Source organism: Oreochromis niloticus, linkage group LG5, assembly GCF_001858045.2.
Source record: "Oreochromis niloticus isolate F11D_XX linkage group LG5, O_niloticus_UMD_NMBU, whole genome shotgun sequence".
NCBI lineage: Eukaryota > Metazoa > Chordata > Actinopteri > Cichliformes > Cichlidae > Oreochromis > Oreochromis niloticus.
In genome coordinates, this window is record NC_031970.2 from 5,626,269 (window position 1) to 5,643,180 (window position 16,912).

The following is a 16,912-nucleotide window of genomic DNA, read 5'->3' on the forward strand; positions in this document are numbered from 1 at the left end:
AGAGTTGTTAAATTAATCCATACCTACCCAAAATAATAATAATAGTAAAAATCAATATCACCACCGCTCTGCCACTTTTCTCCTCTCAGGGCCCACCTGGTCCTTCAGGTCCTCAGGGATTGGCTGGTCAGCGCGGTATTGTTGGTCTCCCTGGACAGCGTGGCGAGAGAGGTTTCCCGGGTCTGCCTGGACCTTCTGTAAGTAATATACCCACTCACCCACTCAAAAAATTCAACTTGCAAATTGTCTGTCAGTTATTTAGTTTAATAAAACGACACATTATTTAGTCTGTTCATGTCAGAATAAATCCTAAAATATGATCCTCATAATTCCCAAGAGTCAAACGCTACAAATTTAAATTGTTTGTTATCTATTTTGTAGAAATGTTATGTAGACATTTAATTCACAGTAATAGAGCTGAAATAAAATTACAATATCAGCTCATGTATTGGTCATGAGACATAAGCAAAATAATTTGTGATATGAGTATTTGTGATATATAATGTAATATAAGTCATTTTCTATGCTTCATGATAAACAACGAAGGTTGTTTTCTTACCCATTGATTTTTATTTTTATTTTTTTTATTTTTTTTTTGCATTTTGACATTTTGACATTAATTGATTGATCAAGAAAACAACTTACAGAGAAATCAGTGTTGAAAATAGTTGGTGATGTAATTATGTAATAGTTTTGGGGGGTTTTTAAACTCTAATCCAGTAAAGTTGGAGCGCAGAGATTTGAAATGTTTTTCTTATTTGAATTTCTTCCACTTGTGTGTCTGTAGTTACTCACATTGAGACGTTTCCATATCATTGCTGGAAGCAACTTAATATCTGTCAATTTAAAAACAAAAATGTAAACAAATGTAACTACAAATCTCTTAAAAACCGAATGCAGTACTTTCCATTCTGTTTTTGTGCAGTGCATTCATGCCTGCAAAACATTTCAAAATCCTTCATTCCGCTTAACATTTCTCACAGCCTCCCAACTTTTTCAGAAACAGGGTGGTAAAATAAATATTCAGGAAGACGCCTTAAGAGCAGAGTGCCTACTGTTTTGTCACTTAGTACGAGTGAATGTGCAAAACCTTCAGATAGGCTCTACTGTCATTCTGCTGCCCTAATTGGGTCACAGTCAAATCGAATCTCACATGAGCTAGGGCTGCTCTCCATGTGAGTCTATCTGATGCACAAGATGACATGTGACAAGAAGCCTCCCCTTCTTGCGTCTCACACTATTAGATATGTGACATGAGCTTGTCCCCTACTTACAACATCTCAGTGGGCATGTCCTCACCATCAATTATTCATCCGTACGCATGAAAGGGATGCCAAGGAAACAGTAGTGATGCCAGGAAAGTCACCCAGGAATGTTTCAAGCAGAGAAAATGATTTTAGTAGCGGAAGTGAAGTCGAACTGTGGATTCAGTTACTCTTTTTTTTTTAAACTGAGGATAATATTTATGAATGATTTATAAATGTTGATATATACTGTAGGGATATGCACAAGCATACGATGTACAAATGCCCCAAAATGTACACTTTTATCCCAATTCTACATAATGAACCTAAAGTTTGACCGTCTTGACAGGATTTTAAGATGGCCTACGAGGAACTTTATAAGCTCAGTTAATCCTCCCTGCTCATTCACAAAGCTGCCATTGGTCAACAAGAAGGACACTGACTACTGACCAGAATCATATTCAAATTAAATTTGACATTATTTCTATATCCACAAGACCCCAGAATTGTTTCTTTTTTTCTCATTTTACAGCAAAAGCAAAAGCTGAGCTTTTAACATAAAATGACAGCATGCATCAAACATGTTATATTCTGCGTAGGGGAATAATCTGACTAAATAAGTAATAATAACAGTAATAACTAGTCTTCTCATTTCTCCTCAGGGTGAGCCTGGAAAACAAGGAGCTTCTGGTGGTCCTGGAGACCGTGGACCCCCTGGACCTGTTGGACCACCTGGACTGACTGGACCTGCTGGAGAGCCTGGCAGAGAGGTCAGGGAATAGCTAGCATGCAGCATGTGTGGATTTAGATTCATATCTGTAACATTAGGGCTCTCAGCTGTTTTCCTTCCTTGTTGAAGACCGACAGGTGAAGTCCGTCACTATGCACTGCCGTTTGTGTCATGTTTACATTTGCATTGCGTTTACACCGCATTAATATTGCACCTCATTGGAGCAGGGTTAATTATGCAGCTGATCTGTATTCAGTTAAGGGGACATCTGGTTTGGTGGAAACTATTAACATTTGATTTGGTTCCATTATCTGACAGGGCACCCCTGGATCTGATGGACCTCCCGGTAGAGATGGTTCTCCTGGAAATAAGGTGAGAAGCAAGTCTGGGTCTTATCATCCAATTTTTAATACCCTTATTGATATTTTGGAAACATTCAAATCAGTATAGCACGATAGTGGCATAAGACTGCACAACAGCAGCAGCGTGAAGCAAAGCAAATCTGCAGCTGGAAGCCTGATGAGATGCTTTTATACATTCAGCCTCCTGTAATATACAATCACATGCAATAGTTTTCTAAAAAACAATCATATTCACTCAGTTTTTTCTTCGTCTGCTGCGACAAATGATTCATCGTAGAGGTATCTGCGCAACGTTTTGGACTTCTGTATTTTGAGCAGCTTTATTCTGAGTGCACAGTTTTATAAAAATGTATTTATACAGTATATGTGCATTAAAGTTTTGTTTTTACCATCTGGTTCTAACATCTTATATCAAACCTTGTGCTTAGGTAGCAGTAATTGAGTTATGTTACATTACATGTAAATCCCTGACTGTTGTGCTCTCCCACTGCAGGGTGAGCGTGGTAACACTGGTCCTGCTGGTGCTCCTGGTGCTCCGGGCGCTCCTGGTGCTAATGGCCCAGTTGGTCCCACTGGCAAACAGGGAGACAGAGGAGAGCCTGTGAGTATTACCTCCAAGACAAGCTAAATTAAAATAGGATGTTCCTAAAAAGGCTGCAGCTGAAGAGCAAAGTTTGTTTGGCCTTATGAGATTTATAAAAGGTGGATTTTTCTCCGCTGGAAATTAGCATATTGTCTGATAGCGAGTGCTGAGGAGTATGTCTCAAGTGTTTTATCCCTGACTGACCTGTGGTCTAAGAGGAAAATTAAACTCTGTGCTTGCTTTTCTCATTTACATAACATTCAGTCAGTGTACTATGTTAACAATTGTAGACTGTTTTATCACAGTTTGCTTCCTAAACGCAGACATATTTGACTGGTATACAAGCATGTTGTTGAACAAGGAGGTACACAGCCGGTATACAATGACAAGTACAGAGAGAAGACAAATTGCTAAATCTTGAAAATGAAACTTACTGTAATTATTAATGAAATTTCTACTAGCAGATTATTAATAGTTAGAATAACCGTTATTTCAAAAATGTGAACACTGTGTTCGTATGGTCCATAATTCCTTTTGTTTCTTTTGTGTTTCAGGGTCCACAAGGACCTGCTGGATCTTCAGGACCTGCTGGTGCCCGAGGAATGCCTGTATGTTTCGTTCTGAAGAGAAACAAAGCTGCATGCCAAGTCTTGAATAATTTCTGACCTGAATAAACAAAAAAAATTGGTTTAGCCACAAGGCTTAAATTAAGTCTTGAAATTCACACACATATAACCACACTTTGTTCTCAGGGGCCCCAAGGACCCCGTGGTGACAAAGGGGAGGCAGGAGAGGCTGGTGAAAGAGGACAGAAGGGACACCGAGGCTTCACTGGTCTGCAGGGTCTCCCCGGACCTCCAGTAAGCATCACTCTCTGCCTGTAAACATACGTCTGCCTCCTGAATTTTGTTGTACACCAGCTCAGTCATTTCAACTAATTCATGCCTTTGCTGTAGTGCAGTTTTCTTGTCATCATTCCTCAGGTATTTACTGTATTTCTTCTACTTTAGGGTCAACCTGGAGACCAGGGTGCTACTGGACCTGCTGGACCTGCTGGACAACGTGTGAGTACAAATACTCAACTGTAATAAAAAGTGGCAGTCACTTTGAAAAACCAATAGCTTCTTTAAATGCTTCATCTTCAGACCTTAACGTCTCAAACTGTCTCTGCAGGGACCACCTGGACCCGTTGGCCCTGCTGGAAAAGACGGTACAAATGGTCTGCCTGGACCCATTGGACCCCCTGGACCCCGTGGTCGCAGTGGAGAGACCGGTCCTGCTGTGAGTGCTTTTTTGTGCTCATTAAATTCACGTTTCTCTTTTTAAAAAAATGTAAATTTGTTCCATCACATATCTATAATAGTTTTTTTATAACTTTTTGCTACATTCTGCAAAAAACAGATTTGTGTTAAATATATGAGAATGCCAAAGTTGTTTTCAAGAATTGAAAAAACAAGAATGTGACAAAATTGGAAACTGTGCAAGACTGTCACGACCTCATGACATCATGAGTGCGAGATCTGAGGTGTTTTGTTGTGGGATGTGAGTTGAACACTTGCACAAGTTTGTAGAACATTATTTGCTGATTTACATCACAAAGTCATGTCAGATGATCCTTCCTCTCTGTCCCTGTCGGAAAAGAAATACCACTATTATTAGGGGGGGGTTCAAATTTAAATCAAAACCATTACATAAATTAAGGACACATTTTTAATGATTGGAACACAGAGTAGCAGCAAAATATTATAAAAAGGCAGAAACATAAAGTCTAAATGGGGCAAAATTAAGTGGATATAAATGAAATAAGTTTTTTTAATGTTTGTTTTTTGTTATTATGCCAGGTTATTAAAGATATAAGTAGAAGCCATAAAGTCAGTCTGTAAGGACGGCACACTTATCGTGTAGGAGTTGCAGAAACTATCCGTGTCTGCATTTCATAATTTCATATTGAAGCAGGAATTGTAGGTGCACTGCAACAAGAAATGGACAAATTAAGTGGCAATTAATGGACTGGAAAACAGTGAGGGAAAATTCAGCAAAGGTCAAATTAAATGTGAGTATGAGTGGAAATGAACGACTCGCTTACTACGTGGATGCTGAAAGTGGGAGTGAAGTCTCAGACAAGTTAATAGAAATGAGATACAAGAACAGATTGTAGAGGATTTCCTGAACCCATCTGGAAGAGAGGCTTGACGAGTTTGACAGAAAAGGGCAAAATAATCCAGCAGTGCAATGATTGCAAGACTCAACAACAACAAAAAGAAGTATATAACCCTCCCGTCTTTATTCTTTTCTCTCAGGGTCCTCCTGGAAACCCCGGACCCCCTGGTCCTCCTGGTCCCCCGGGCCCTGGCATCGATATGTCTGCCTTCGCTGGTCTGGGTCAGACTGAGAAAGGCCCCGATCCTCTCAGGTACATGAGAGCCGACCAGGCTTCTGGAAATCTCCGACAGCATGATGCTGAGGTCGACGCCACTCTCAAATCTCTCAACAACCAGATTGAGAACATCCGCAGCCCTGAGGGATCCAAGAAAAACCCTGCTCGCACCTGCAGAGACCTGAAACTGTGCCACCCTGACTGGAAGAGCGGTGAGTGACACCGAGGGGAATTGGTTAAATTGGGGTGAGATTAGAAAGCAGACAGGAATTTTTTGCCATCTCAATTTAGTAAAGTCAAGGTTTGTATTAGCTATTAGTAGGGGAGTGTTTGGATTGAGCTGGTTTAGCCTGTTTTTTCAATATTAGAAAAACAAAATTGCTAAAACATTAGAAAATAAATTTCCAAGTATTATCAGATTTTTAATTTACCAAAGACCGGGAATGATGTGCTCCCATGTTCCTATCTTTTTCCATCTGCAGGAGAGTACTGGATTGATCCCAATCAAGGCTGCACTGTAGATGCTATTAAGGTCTTCTGCAACATGGAGACAGGGGAGTCCTGCGTCCACCCCAAGCCTTCCAGCATCCCTCGCAAGAACTGGTGGACCAGCAAGAGCACGGTCCCCAAACATGTCTGGTTCGGAGAGAGCATGAATGGAGGATTCCACGTAAGTTGCATCAACATTTTTAAATTCTCTATGCCTGTGAAACGGGAAGCGGATTCACTGCTATGCACATGTTAAACTATTTTAAAAAGTCAGTGATATGAAAACAGTGGAGGCAGGTTGGCAGTTCAGCATAAATATTGATCATTGATTGACACGTCTATGGATTCTGCTGCACGATGAGCAGTGCCTTTTCCATCGTTTTCTCTTAAGTCTATGTTACTTAAAGCGAAGTTAAAAAGCATCTTGGTCTCAAGAAGAAACCTTATAAATAACTTTAGCAGAAGAATCAAAAGCACATTTGGCTGAGCGAGGACATAAAATCAATGACTCCCTCTTAAAGCCCCTGTATGTAAGGTTTTAAAAATCTGAAACATCATCTCAACAACCAGTAAAAAAAACACACATGCGTATAAACTGAACCATAAAAACAATTGCAACAACAACAACTGTTATTCTAACTTTCCCTTCCTTGAATTCCTATGCAATGCAGTTTAACTATGGCGATGACAGCCTGGCGCCCAACACCGCCGCCATTCAGATGACGTTCCTGAGACTGCTGTCCACTGAGGCTTCTCAAAACATCACCTACCACTGTAAGAACAGCGTGGCCTACATGGACGGCGCGACAGGAAACCTGAAGAAGGCCATGCTGCTGCAGGGCTCCAATGATGTGGAGATCAGAGCCGAGGGCAACAGCCGTTTCACTTACGCCGTGTTGGAAGATGGCTGCACGGTAAGACCGGCAATACGGTTGACATCCATATACGTTACACCCACACTGTCAGTGAATCGTAAAACCATAATGAGGGATGTTAAAAGTGGCTGAGAGAACAATAAAGCTCACACAAATTCTCTTGCCACCATGTGTCCACTCACCAAACCAATTGCATTCTCTCAAGTTCTGGAGTAGTTAGAGGTTGTTTAACAGCTGTTTGCACCTGTCGTTTTCACTCTCTACAGAGACACACAGGAAGATGGGGCAAGACGGTGATTGAATACAGATCACAGAAGACCTCTCGTCTGCCCATCTTAGACATTGCACCCATGGATATCGGTGGAGCAGACCAGGAGTTTGGAGTCGATGTTGGGGCGGTCTGCTTCTTGTAAAGAACGAGGGATCAAATTATTGAGAAAAAAGAAGTGGAGATTTGAAAAAGAAAATAACATGAAAGAGGAGCACACCTCAGATAAAGGAGGCGAGGAAGAGAAAAAAAGAAAAATCAAGACACTTTTTTTTTAAATGGGACTTTTTTTCTTAGTAGAAAGTGCTTTTCCAAGTTGAACTCCATAGGATATCTGCACTGAATGGCACCAGCACCTGTCATTTGTGATTCATCCAGCATTGCCTCCAGCTCGCCCCTGCCCACCCCAAACCACGGACTCCCCGTTTTCCCCAAAAATGCTACCTCCCCACCTCCACCCCTTCCCTGCCAACTAATCTATTGCATATTCGCGAACAAGAAGGAGGAAGTATGAGGAGAGTACAGGAGCATACGTAGGAATGGGAGAGAGAACAATGTGTTGGTGTTATTTATTTATTGTCTAGGTTGGGGTCCCTGGTGTGACAGGACTGAGTTTGTTGCTAAGTATTGAAAAGTGGCTTACACACAAATAATTTCCACCAACTTTCTCTCGTACTTCCTCCTCTTTTCTAACCATCCCATCGCTCCTGTACATTATCCACTAAAGAATAAAACAACAACAATCAAGCTGCAAAGAAAGTGCAGGTGTTCCTATTTCTACTGCCACAGTGTGTCAAAAGTTACTGTGTATTATAAATAAAATCAATGGTGCTATTGTTGTAAAACAGTTTGTATTTTTTATCAGCCAGATACTCACATTTAGTGACCTGTATATATGTATATATATGTATATGTGTGTATACATATATATACAGTTTCTCAGAGAGAGCATGTCGCCCAGGATTTTGGATTTCAGGGTGATAAAAGTCCCGGCTTCGCCCCCCTCTTTGCTTCGAGCCTTCGTACATAAACAAATATGGCCCCCTCGTGAAGTTTTACAATCAAGTCATGTTCATTTCTTTAAAAATTGTTTTCTTTTTCTTTTCCTAACATTTGTTTTGGTATGTTAAAGCTACCTCACGCTAAAAAAAAAAGATCTTGACAAGTTGAAACTGAGGCCTTTTCCACCCCAAATCTTTACGTCTGTCTGACCAACATGTTGAAGATTTGAAAATTTGGTTATTAAAGCCCAGTCTGCTGCCCCCCACCTGCTGTGACCTTCATCCCTCTCTGCTTCCTGCCTTCAGTCTCCTCTCACAGCACGCGCCCTCTGCTTCGGCGTACGCACTCACAATGTAAAGCGTGTTTGACTTTGTTGTTCCGGTCCTACAGCCAGCCAGAGGGTCCATTTGTGTGAGGTTGTGTATATTTTTTATTATTCATAATAATATTATTAATAATAATAATATTATTATTAATAATAATAGCATTATTATATTATTATGATCATGACTTGTTTTTGTTACGTTTTAATTAATGTAAATTGGAAATAAAAGACAAAACCAAGTCACAGGCTGAAGTTGCGTTTTATTTATGTTCCGTTTTGTTCTCCCCGGTGATGAAATATCTCGTCCTTAAAAAAAACAGTTAAAACATAAATTAAAAAGACACAACGTAACATATCTGCCCTGCTTCCATTTTTTCTTTCTTTGCCAATATCTGGATGTATTTCCAGGGAAGAGCAGTGATGGATATGGTTTAATTTTGCCTTGACTGATGATGAAAAAAAACTTACCTGTGATGGTTTTCCAATCGTTTCCTTCACTTTTCATGCACGGTAAAGTAGAAATGGGAAACACTGCCAACTACGATCAGCTCATACTGTGATTTCTCTTTCTGTACTTCATTTCTATTCTTCTAATTGCATTTTTTTTATCTTCAGTAGAAATAAATCAAGAAGCATTTCTATAAACAAAGTAGAGCAATGTTTGTTTTATTTGTATATATATTTTTTTTCTGTTTTTCCCCCAACATCGCTTTTCATAGCTCATTTATTATTTAATGTAATACTTTCCAATATGACTTTACCCTTGTTTGGATATTTTTGGGTGAACAAACAGACAAGAAAATAAATCACTGGGATGGAAATACATCATCATCAATAATAATAATAATAAAAACCTACAGAAAAAAACTTGCTTTTTGATTTTTGGGGTTGTTACAATCATCACTGGAGAGACCAGGAGCATTATATTGATTATAAAGATATGAAACTGAGCTCAGGCACATCAACACTAGATGTAAGATTTATGACAAACAGCTAACGTTCAAGAAATATTCAGAGTATGTAAGATTACACATACAGTTTATTCACAGGCAGTTTTGCTTTTTAAGTCACATAACGAGCGTCCTCCGTTTTATTCTCGTCTTCTTCTTGCCTGCGGTTTACCAACAGGACCGGTTTCACACACAGATCGTAACGATATCAATAACTGACTCTAGTTCTGACAGCGTGGGAACAACGCAGACTTGAACCAGCCTCTCTCTTTGTGAGTCCAAAGTACACAAACCACACTTATTAATATAACACATTAAATGTTGACCTATTCCAGCATGTGCCTCGGCTCTTCCCACTTTACCAGCCCAGCTTTTAGATAAGATTAGTAATATTTTATTGTATATAATGACCACATAGACATTTGTACACTTTAATCAATCACATACTGATGATACATGAAAAAAGAAGCCATGCTAGCAGCTCTATGACACTGTATGGCCCCTCAGCACAGTGCTCTGAGCTAAATCCTACCAACATCCTCACAATGACAGTGCTAACATACTGGTATTAGTTTATCATAACCATAACCATAACTTAGTTTTAGAATGGACCAACAGGTATTTGGTCCAAAGAGATTTTTTTAAGTCATAATTATTAAAAATTGGCTCGCATACCTATAAAAACATGTTATACTAGCTGTTCCCATTAAACCATTCAAAAGAAATCATTGCTGACTGGGTTGCACTGTTGCCCTTGTTTCCAAAATCTTTTTTTGTGTGTGTGTTTGAATACAATGAGAGTGAAAGCTAAAATTATGCCGTAAATAACAAGCTTACTTTTCCCCATTAATGATCCCACACTCCAGTATGGAGACACGTTTTAAAGATGTTGACTAGCAAACTGAAAATAGGGCCTTTTACAGTCTCTAATGCAACAGTGAAGGATGACAAATCCAGATTTATTAAATCACATTGCACACCCTCTCCTCACAGAATGCTAACATATTACCACAGTAAATCTGAATTCAATTAATTCATGTGATACTGGGTGAAATGCGGATGTTTATCCAGGCAGGGTTTGTTCGGCATGCGTGCAAAAAGCTAGGCTGAGGAGTCAGTGCACCTGCGGTACACCTACAGGAATAGCATTAATCTGTCGTGTTCTAATCAAAGCAATTTATTATCAAAGTGTTTTACTTATTTTCACACTGCCTTTTAAAAGAAAATCGAGTGGGATATGGTTGTGGAAAAGAAAAAGAAATGCAGCCCCAAAAAATCAGGACTTGAGGTTTTCTACCAGCTCCTCTCTGGATAAATATGTGTATTAATAATCGTTTTCTAAATTGATTTGGACTCTCGGTGTACCAGGCGATACTGGGTATGTATACTAAACGGACACAGAATAGTTCACCTCCAGCTCTAATGGATTCCTTAGAGAAAATTTAGATCAGAGGTTTTCCACTGATACATAAACACTGGCTCAGTGCTGATATATTGAAAAAGGCTTAAATAATATCTGTGCAAAATCAATAATATCAACGTAAAAACGGCCACAGCAATGCACAAAAATACACGTGCACACGTACGCACACAAATTAGACAAGCAATTATAGGACGACACACATTAGCGTTTGCACACTGTCCTCGACCTGATAAACACACTCCAGCTGATTAGTGCCTTTCAGTAGTTCATTAAGGGTCAGTTGGTCAACGACTCCTAATTAAAGCTTAATTTAAGATAAAAGAACACAGTATGAAGCATGGTGGGAGGATAAAAGAGGGTGTGCAAGAAAATGTCTTACATGTCACACTTTTATTTTGCATTTTTAGGGATTTTTCAATTTTCTCTCAGTAGAGATGGTGGGATGACTAAACAAGTATTTGTTTTATCCACAAATAGCAAAAAATATGATGGGAAAGGAAACATGAAGACATTTGTGGGGTGTTCAGGAGCTGCGTTTCCTCTGTGTGCATCTTCCACTGCTGGTTTTCCACACAGAATTTCAAAGTCAAGGTTGGTAAAAATGGCATTTTCATTTAAATTTCAGCTGAGCAGGAGTTTAGAAACCAGTACTGAGAGTATCTGTCTCAGTAGGGGTCTTGCGTGGGCTGGGTAAACTCTTCAGGTACTCCAAATGTCTGCGAGCCTCAGCTTGGTTCTGCCTCACATAGTACACTACATACACAATGACCATGAAGAACCACACAAACATGGTCACCAGCATGGCTACATCAGTGGTCTTCCTCTGCAGACTGCAGAAATTCACCCCAGAGTCCAGCAGTTTAACCAGTGGTTGGCCTGCGTGCTCGCCCAGCGACCCCGGGTCCTCCCACCTGCTCCCCTCGCCCACCCCCCGCACAGAGCTCTCACATATTATCCCATTCACTGTCTCAGGCTCCAGGTTCAGAGTCTCCATCAGCTCCTGGAGTGTGCAGTCACAGTGCCAGGGATTGTGGTAAAGACGTGTCTTTGCACGAGTGGAACCAAACTCCTCCTTGCTGGCGTGCCTCAGCTGGTTATGTGAGAGGTCCAGCAGGCGTAGCTCGGGCCCGAGATGTTGCAGGGCCCCCGAGGCAAGCGAGTCGATGCGGTTGTGGGACAGGTAAAGGTCCCGCAAGCGGACCAGGTTATTGAAGGCACTCTCTGGGATGTTCCGTATGTAATTGCGCTCCAGGTGGAGGGAGACAGTTTCTGGTGGGATCCCCTCTGGGATCTCCCGCAGCCCGGCATCCGAGCACAACACCGTGGCCGTGTCCCAGGCACAGTGGCAGCTGTCCGGGCACTGTGGGAACACTTGGCCCCACAGAGCCAAGAACAGGAGTGACACACGCAGCCATGAGTGAAGATCCAGTCCTTTACGTCTTCCTCCACTGAGGCTGTTACATCTCGCCTCACACCAGCCCGTGCACATGGCCTCACCATAGCCTCCTGACACACACCAGTTCCCAGTTAGCCGCACACTGTTGCGCCGGGAGAATCTGACAGATTGAGAGAAAAGAGGTCAGTTTGAAAATGAAGACTCTCTCTCTCTTTACTTAATCTGCAAACACATGCAATCACAACAAATGCTCACAAGGGGAGATTATGATGTTTTGGGAGGAGGGGCAGAAAAAAGGTCAGTGGCTAAAGAGACAGACAGTGAATGAGCTTAAACGCGGCTTATTCAACGAAAGCCCTCCTGTATGGAGAGGCATGTAATACAAATGGACCCAAACATGTAAGAGGACAGTTTCTATGCTAGAAAATCACCCCTTGTCATGCATATCGAAGAGAAATGTTTGTTAATAACTCTGAAATGAAACTGGACTTTCAGCGGAGCCATCAGCAAGTTTTATTGCAGCGATTCCCTTAACAATCACAGTCCAAGCCGTAATGATGGTTTAACTGATCTAATAGGGTTAAAATCCTCTCTTGTACTTCTGCATTAAAGGGACGTAAATCATTATAAAAGATCATCTTAAACCCTCCCATTCCTCTCCTGTTGTGCTCCTCCAGAATAACAAGTTTAAGATGAGAAGGAAAGCATTACATTACACCCATCAATACATGTTCATCTCATTTATCCCTGTATTTATTTCCCCATGATGCCATATCCCCTTAATCATATTCCAAGGGTGAGGTAGAGGGGATGTGTATTGTAGGATGGAGGTTAGAAAGGGGTTGGATCGATAAGCCCAAGCATTGCCTGCTGCACTATTAACGGCACGAACATTAATCCTGCCCGAGTCCCACAGTGTCAATAAGTGACAGGGCTGGAAAAAAATAACCCAGCAGCAGTCTGGGTGTTAGCATCTGCTCGCTTCTCCCACAGTTTAGAGGCAAAAGTTTAAAAAAAGCAACATGAGTAAAACCAACTGGGACTCTGCATATGTTTGGGGTTTTTTCCCCCAATCTGCTTTCCTTACTTTAAAACAAATAAATAAATCCAGACGGGTCTGTAGGTGGTGTGAGTGCAGCCTGTTCTCGTTTTGTTGACACAAGCATGGACATATGATGTTCTTGTTCCCAGATAGAAATCACAAAACACTCCTTGAATTTGATTAAAAGACTATCCTCTTAAAATGTCAAGCACCCTCTGCTTTCTCCCCGTTTTCATAATAGAATAAAAACTGTCATGTGTCTCCATTGTCCTGACAGCAGGGCTGAGGGTTCCAACCCCAGACTCAAGCGGCCTAGATTTGGATGATATGCCTGAAGGTGACTGGGTGACAGCCCTCTGATGTCCATCAAGCTGCCCTCTGTGCCTTATAAACTGTGCAGAGGATTTGGCTCAGCACACACAACGGTCCGTTATTAACATACTGAATGCAGATGCATGCAAATCCCCAATTAGCAAAAATAATCATCTGCTGCATTAATAAGAATGGGATTGAGAAAGACCGGGGTGGGGAGACTCCCAAAGCAAATACAGCTGTGGTTACAGCTGGTGACTGCAGTTTCCAATTATTATTTTTTTCTAATATCCCTTCCTAATTTTAAAAGGCATTTAATCCGAAATATAAGAGACGTTCTCTGAATTCCCTGCACTCAACATAGTTTTTGATAAAAATGAACCTGCACCGACATGATAACGATGTTGGTGAAATTTCATGCAGACTTTAGATGACATTAATCTGCGTGAAACAGGTCAACTAGTCTACCCGAAGCAAAGGGCGTCCACAAAACAGCGCTTTCCGTTTGGTGACACTAAATGTGATTTTTCTGTATCATTTTGAAACTTTTGTGCGATAAAATTAAGTTACTTAGATTTTATGTGCAGTTTTTTTTTCTCCGCTTGCCTTATTAAGCTAAAGTTAATGCATTTCTTTAAAAAAAAAAAAAAAAAAAAAAAAGACAAATTCGCGAAGGATCTGAATGTTGGGGCTCGTTTCTCCAAGTAAAAATAAATAAACTCACCTGTAAAACCGTTTCTGGTGAAGTTTGGATCCACGCGGCGGGTGAGGATGTGTTTTATTTAGACTCCGTTTGTAGTTTTTCTTCCCACAGACTGGATGAACATCATCATCATCCTCTTCCTCAGAGTTGACAAATTTCCCAAAAAGGCAGAAAAAGAAAGACAGAATCACCTGAGAGCGCGTGGCGGTCTGTCCCCTGCGGAAGGCTCCGTCACTGACTGTCTCACTAGTGGAGGGTAGTTATAGCGATAAAGATGTGGGGCAAACTCCCTCCCTCCCTCTCTCTGTATCCGCTTGTGCGCGCGTGCGTGCTTGTATATGTGTGTGCGTGTGCGCGCGTGGGACGAAAACAAACACTGGAGGTGTGCCCTCCACTTCTTCTTTCCCTTACTAGAGCTGGAATCAATCTCAGCTTTCTGAGAAGACGCTGGTTAACTTAATTAACCTATAGATATAATTAGATTCTTCCAACCATTTTTCCAGCAGAATCAGATGAAACCCAGCCATGCGCACAGTTACAGATAGATTACTAATTTATTTATTTATTCATTTTAAGTAAGCAAAAAAAAAAGAGAAAAAAAAAAAGAGCCTAATCATTGTTTGATATAGCATGCGAAATAATAAATAGGCTATATCGCCCGCTATTTACAAAAGCTGTCAGGCTGGAGTCGTACCTGCAGCTGTTCACGGTTAGATAAACAGGAGTCCTGACTGATAGAGCTGAAAGGAAAACAGCATTAAGGGGAAAATGCGATTCCTCTAATCACTCCTGTTTTGTCCACGCTTAGTAGTGGAGGTCAAGTAGAAAGAGACTTCATTTGTCACAGTGTGCAGACACAGAGAGTGGATCAAGCTGAAAATGAAGACTGACTTGGACACGCAGGGAAACATAAGCATGGACCTACAAAGGAGCAGCAGAACACATGGCAGCCTTGACATTTTGAATTTCCATATAGATGACATGGAAACACCATCAGACCGGGAGACAAAACAGCAGAAAACAGAGAGTATGTATGTATGCGGAGAGCAGACGCACTCTCGGGATGAGTGACCTGCTCCGTCTCTGATTTTCTACTGTAAGCAGCAAGAATATCTGCCCATGTACAGCAGAGCCCTCAGGGGGGAAAGGATGGGTCTGACAGCCATGATGGCACCTCGTATCCCTCCTCTGCCTCTACAGCCCGTCCCGCTCCTGCTAAATCTATGACATTTCCACTCCTGACAAATACAGAACGCTGCAAGTATAATGCCTTTTTTTGCCCCCACATTCCAGCTGAATACTTGTGAATGTTTTGCCCTTGATGGGTGATTGTTTCCATGTTTGCCAGACAGGCTGAGTTTTGTGGGTTTTCCAGATAGAAAACAAGGGACAAAGGGGTGCATAATGAGAAAGCACATGGTGGCAGATAGAAAAATCTCCTGCTCAAAAAAGAAAGAAAAAAAAGTATTGCACATTGTCTATTTTTGCTCCCTGAACTGGGAGTGAATAGCATAATGTTGGGTGCGAAGTTCAATTTGCAGGAAGAAAAATAAAAGCTGTACCACATGGGGAGAAGGCTATGGAGGGTCTATTTGCACAATATCGGATGAAGCTCTTTTAAAGGATGCGCATGCCTCTGAGCAGCGCAATGATGACAATACTGACAATATGAACTCCAAGGAAAACCATCACTGCAGTCAAGTGAAACAGTTTGGCATCATCTGTTTGCTTGGGTGTTGTCCTCAGAGGGGAAAACTGAGCGAACCACACAAATTTGTAAACACAAAGAGGCAGTGGAAAAGATCTGCCAGCCAGAAACAAAAATCTAGTTCTTTCTGTGCACACAGTCCGTGTTTTTGTCTTTTATCTGTGTTGTGAAAAGAAAGGGCAAAAAAATAAAACCCACATGTGGCTATACCTCTCCATTAGGTATAGAGAGGGAGAGGAGGGGGAGCGAGAGAAAAGAAAAAGCAGTGGAGCATTTCTTGTAACTAGCCTGTCATTCTCTCGGGATTAAATCCACTAACAACAGGTCAGGCTGGGGGCAGGTGTTCTGCTGAGGCTCTCAGTAGCCATTTTTCCACAGCGTGGCCAAGTGGGACTCGGTAGTGCTGGAGTCGTCTTAAAAATGCTTACGACCGAGGACTAACACAAAGATCTGGTCTGCTGCTGTGTTGTTAAAAACTACCACACAGATGAAAAATCATCCCTGCTGACAAAACAAAGTATTAAAAAATGTTGCTTTGTAGGTGCTTTGGGTGACAGCAAAAGACTTGCAGCCCGTTTGTTCTGTAGCAGCGAAACCAGCGCATAGGCTAAAATGCAAGGCAGAGCTTTTGAGGACACTAAACATTTAGAATATAGTCACAGAACACCCTGTGATTTCCTGTGCACAGCAATCAGGCAAGTGCACTTGACCATGAATAAGCCCGAAACTGTGCATGCAAGGGTAAAGTGGAGACTGTGAAGCTCAAATCAATGCATATTAGGCTACACATCAGTTCTTTCCTCCTTTCAATCTGATGCTTCTCTCAGAGTCTCCAATTCTGCCACTGTGATGAATGCACCTTTGCTGTGTCCTGCTCCTTTGAGTGAAGCAAGCTGTGAAAAGGGGTTATCTTCTACATCTCCCAAAACAATACAGCATCAGTTGGCAGGGATTACAATACCATGTGACTATAAAAGGCTGTGACAAATGTGTATGGATTGGATTGAGACCTTGGCTCAGGACCAGCACAATAGAGAGCAGAGTAATAACACTAAAACGTGTATCTGTGTGCTTCTGAGACAAAGGTAGCGTGCAAAAGAAGTTGCAAGAGGAAGCGCACATT

General features: G+C 41.4%; 2 protein-coding genes across 3 annotated transcripts in view; one reads left to right on the plus strand and one right to left on the minus strand.

The window, feature by feature from the left end:
- Positions 1 to 7,773, plus strand: part of col2a1b (collagen, type II, alpha 1b) — a 44,435-nt gene extending 36,662 nt beyond the window's left edge. For both annotated transcript variants that reach the window (XM_003451839.5, XM_003451840.5), the window contains 12 exons: positions 90 to 197; positions 1,907 to 2,014; positions 2,293 to 2,346; positions 2,830 to 2,937; positions 3,474 to 3,527; positions 3,672 to 3,779; positions 3,930 to 3,983; positions 4,093 to 4,200; positions 5,220 to 5,508; positions 5,779 to 5,966; positions 6,457 to 6,699; positions 6,927 to 7,773. In XM_003451839.5, coding sequence (XP_003451887.1) covers positions 90 to 197; positions 1,907 to 2,014; positions 2,293 to 2,346; positions 2,830 to 2,937; positions 3,474 to 3,527; positions 3,672 to 3,779; positions 3,930 to 3,983; positions 4,093 to 4,200; positions 5,220 to 5,508; positions 5,779 to 5,966; positions 6,457 to 6,699; positions 6,927 to 7,073 — 1,569 coding nt within the window. In that variant the 3' untranslated portion in view covers positions 7,074 to 7,773. The remainder of the gene's footprint in view (positions 1 to 89; positions 198 to 1,906; positions 2,015 to 2,292; positions 2,347 to 2,829; positions 2,938 to 3,473; positions 3,528 to 3,671; positions 3,780 to 3,929; positions 3,984 to 4,092; positions 4,201 to 5,219; positions 5,509 to 5,778; positions 5,967 to 6,456; positions 6,700 to 6,926) is intronic.
- Positions 7,774 to 8,905: 1,132 nt separating this feature from the next.
- Positions 8,906 to 14,319, minus strand: LOC100691662 (leucine-rich repeat-containing protein 3). Its single transcript, XM_005456407.4, has 2 exons — positions 14,103 to 14,319; positions 8,906 to 12,184 (listed from the first exon to the last, which is right to left on the minus strand). The coding sequence occupies exon 2, from the start codon at positions 12,115 to 12,117 to the stop codon at positions 11,266 to 11,268; it is 852 nt and encodes a 283-aa protein (XP_005456464.1). The 5' UTR covers positions 12,118 to 12,184; positions 14,103 to 14,319; the 3' UTR covers positions 8,906 to 11,265.
- Positions 14,320 to 16,912: the final 2,593 nt, after the last annotated feature.

Excerpts from the sequence above, each read along its gene's own strand:
- LOC100691662 (XM_005456407.4), bottom strand. The coding sequence starts at position 12,117 with ATGTGCACGGGCTGGTGTGAGGCGAGATGTAACAGCCTCAGTGGAGGA.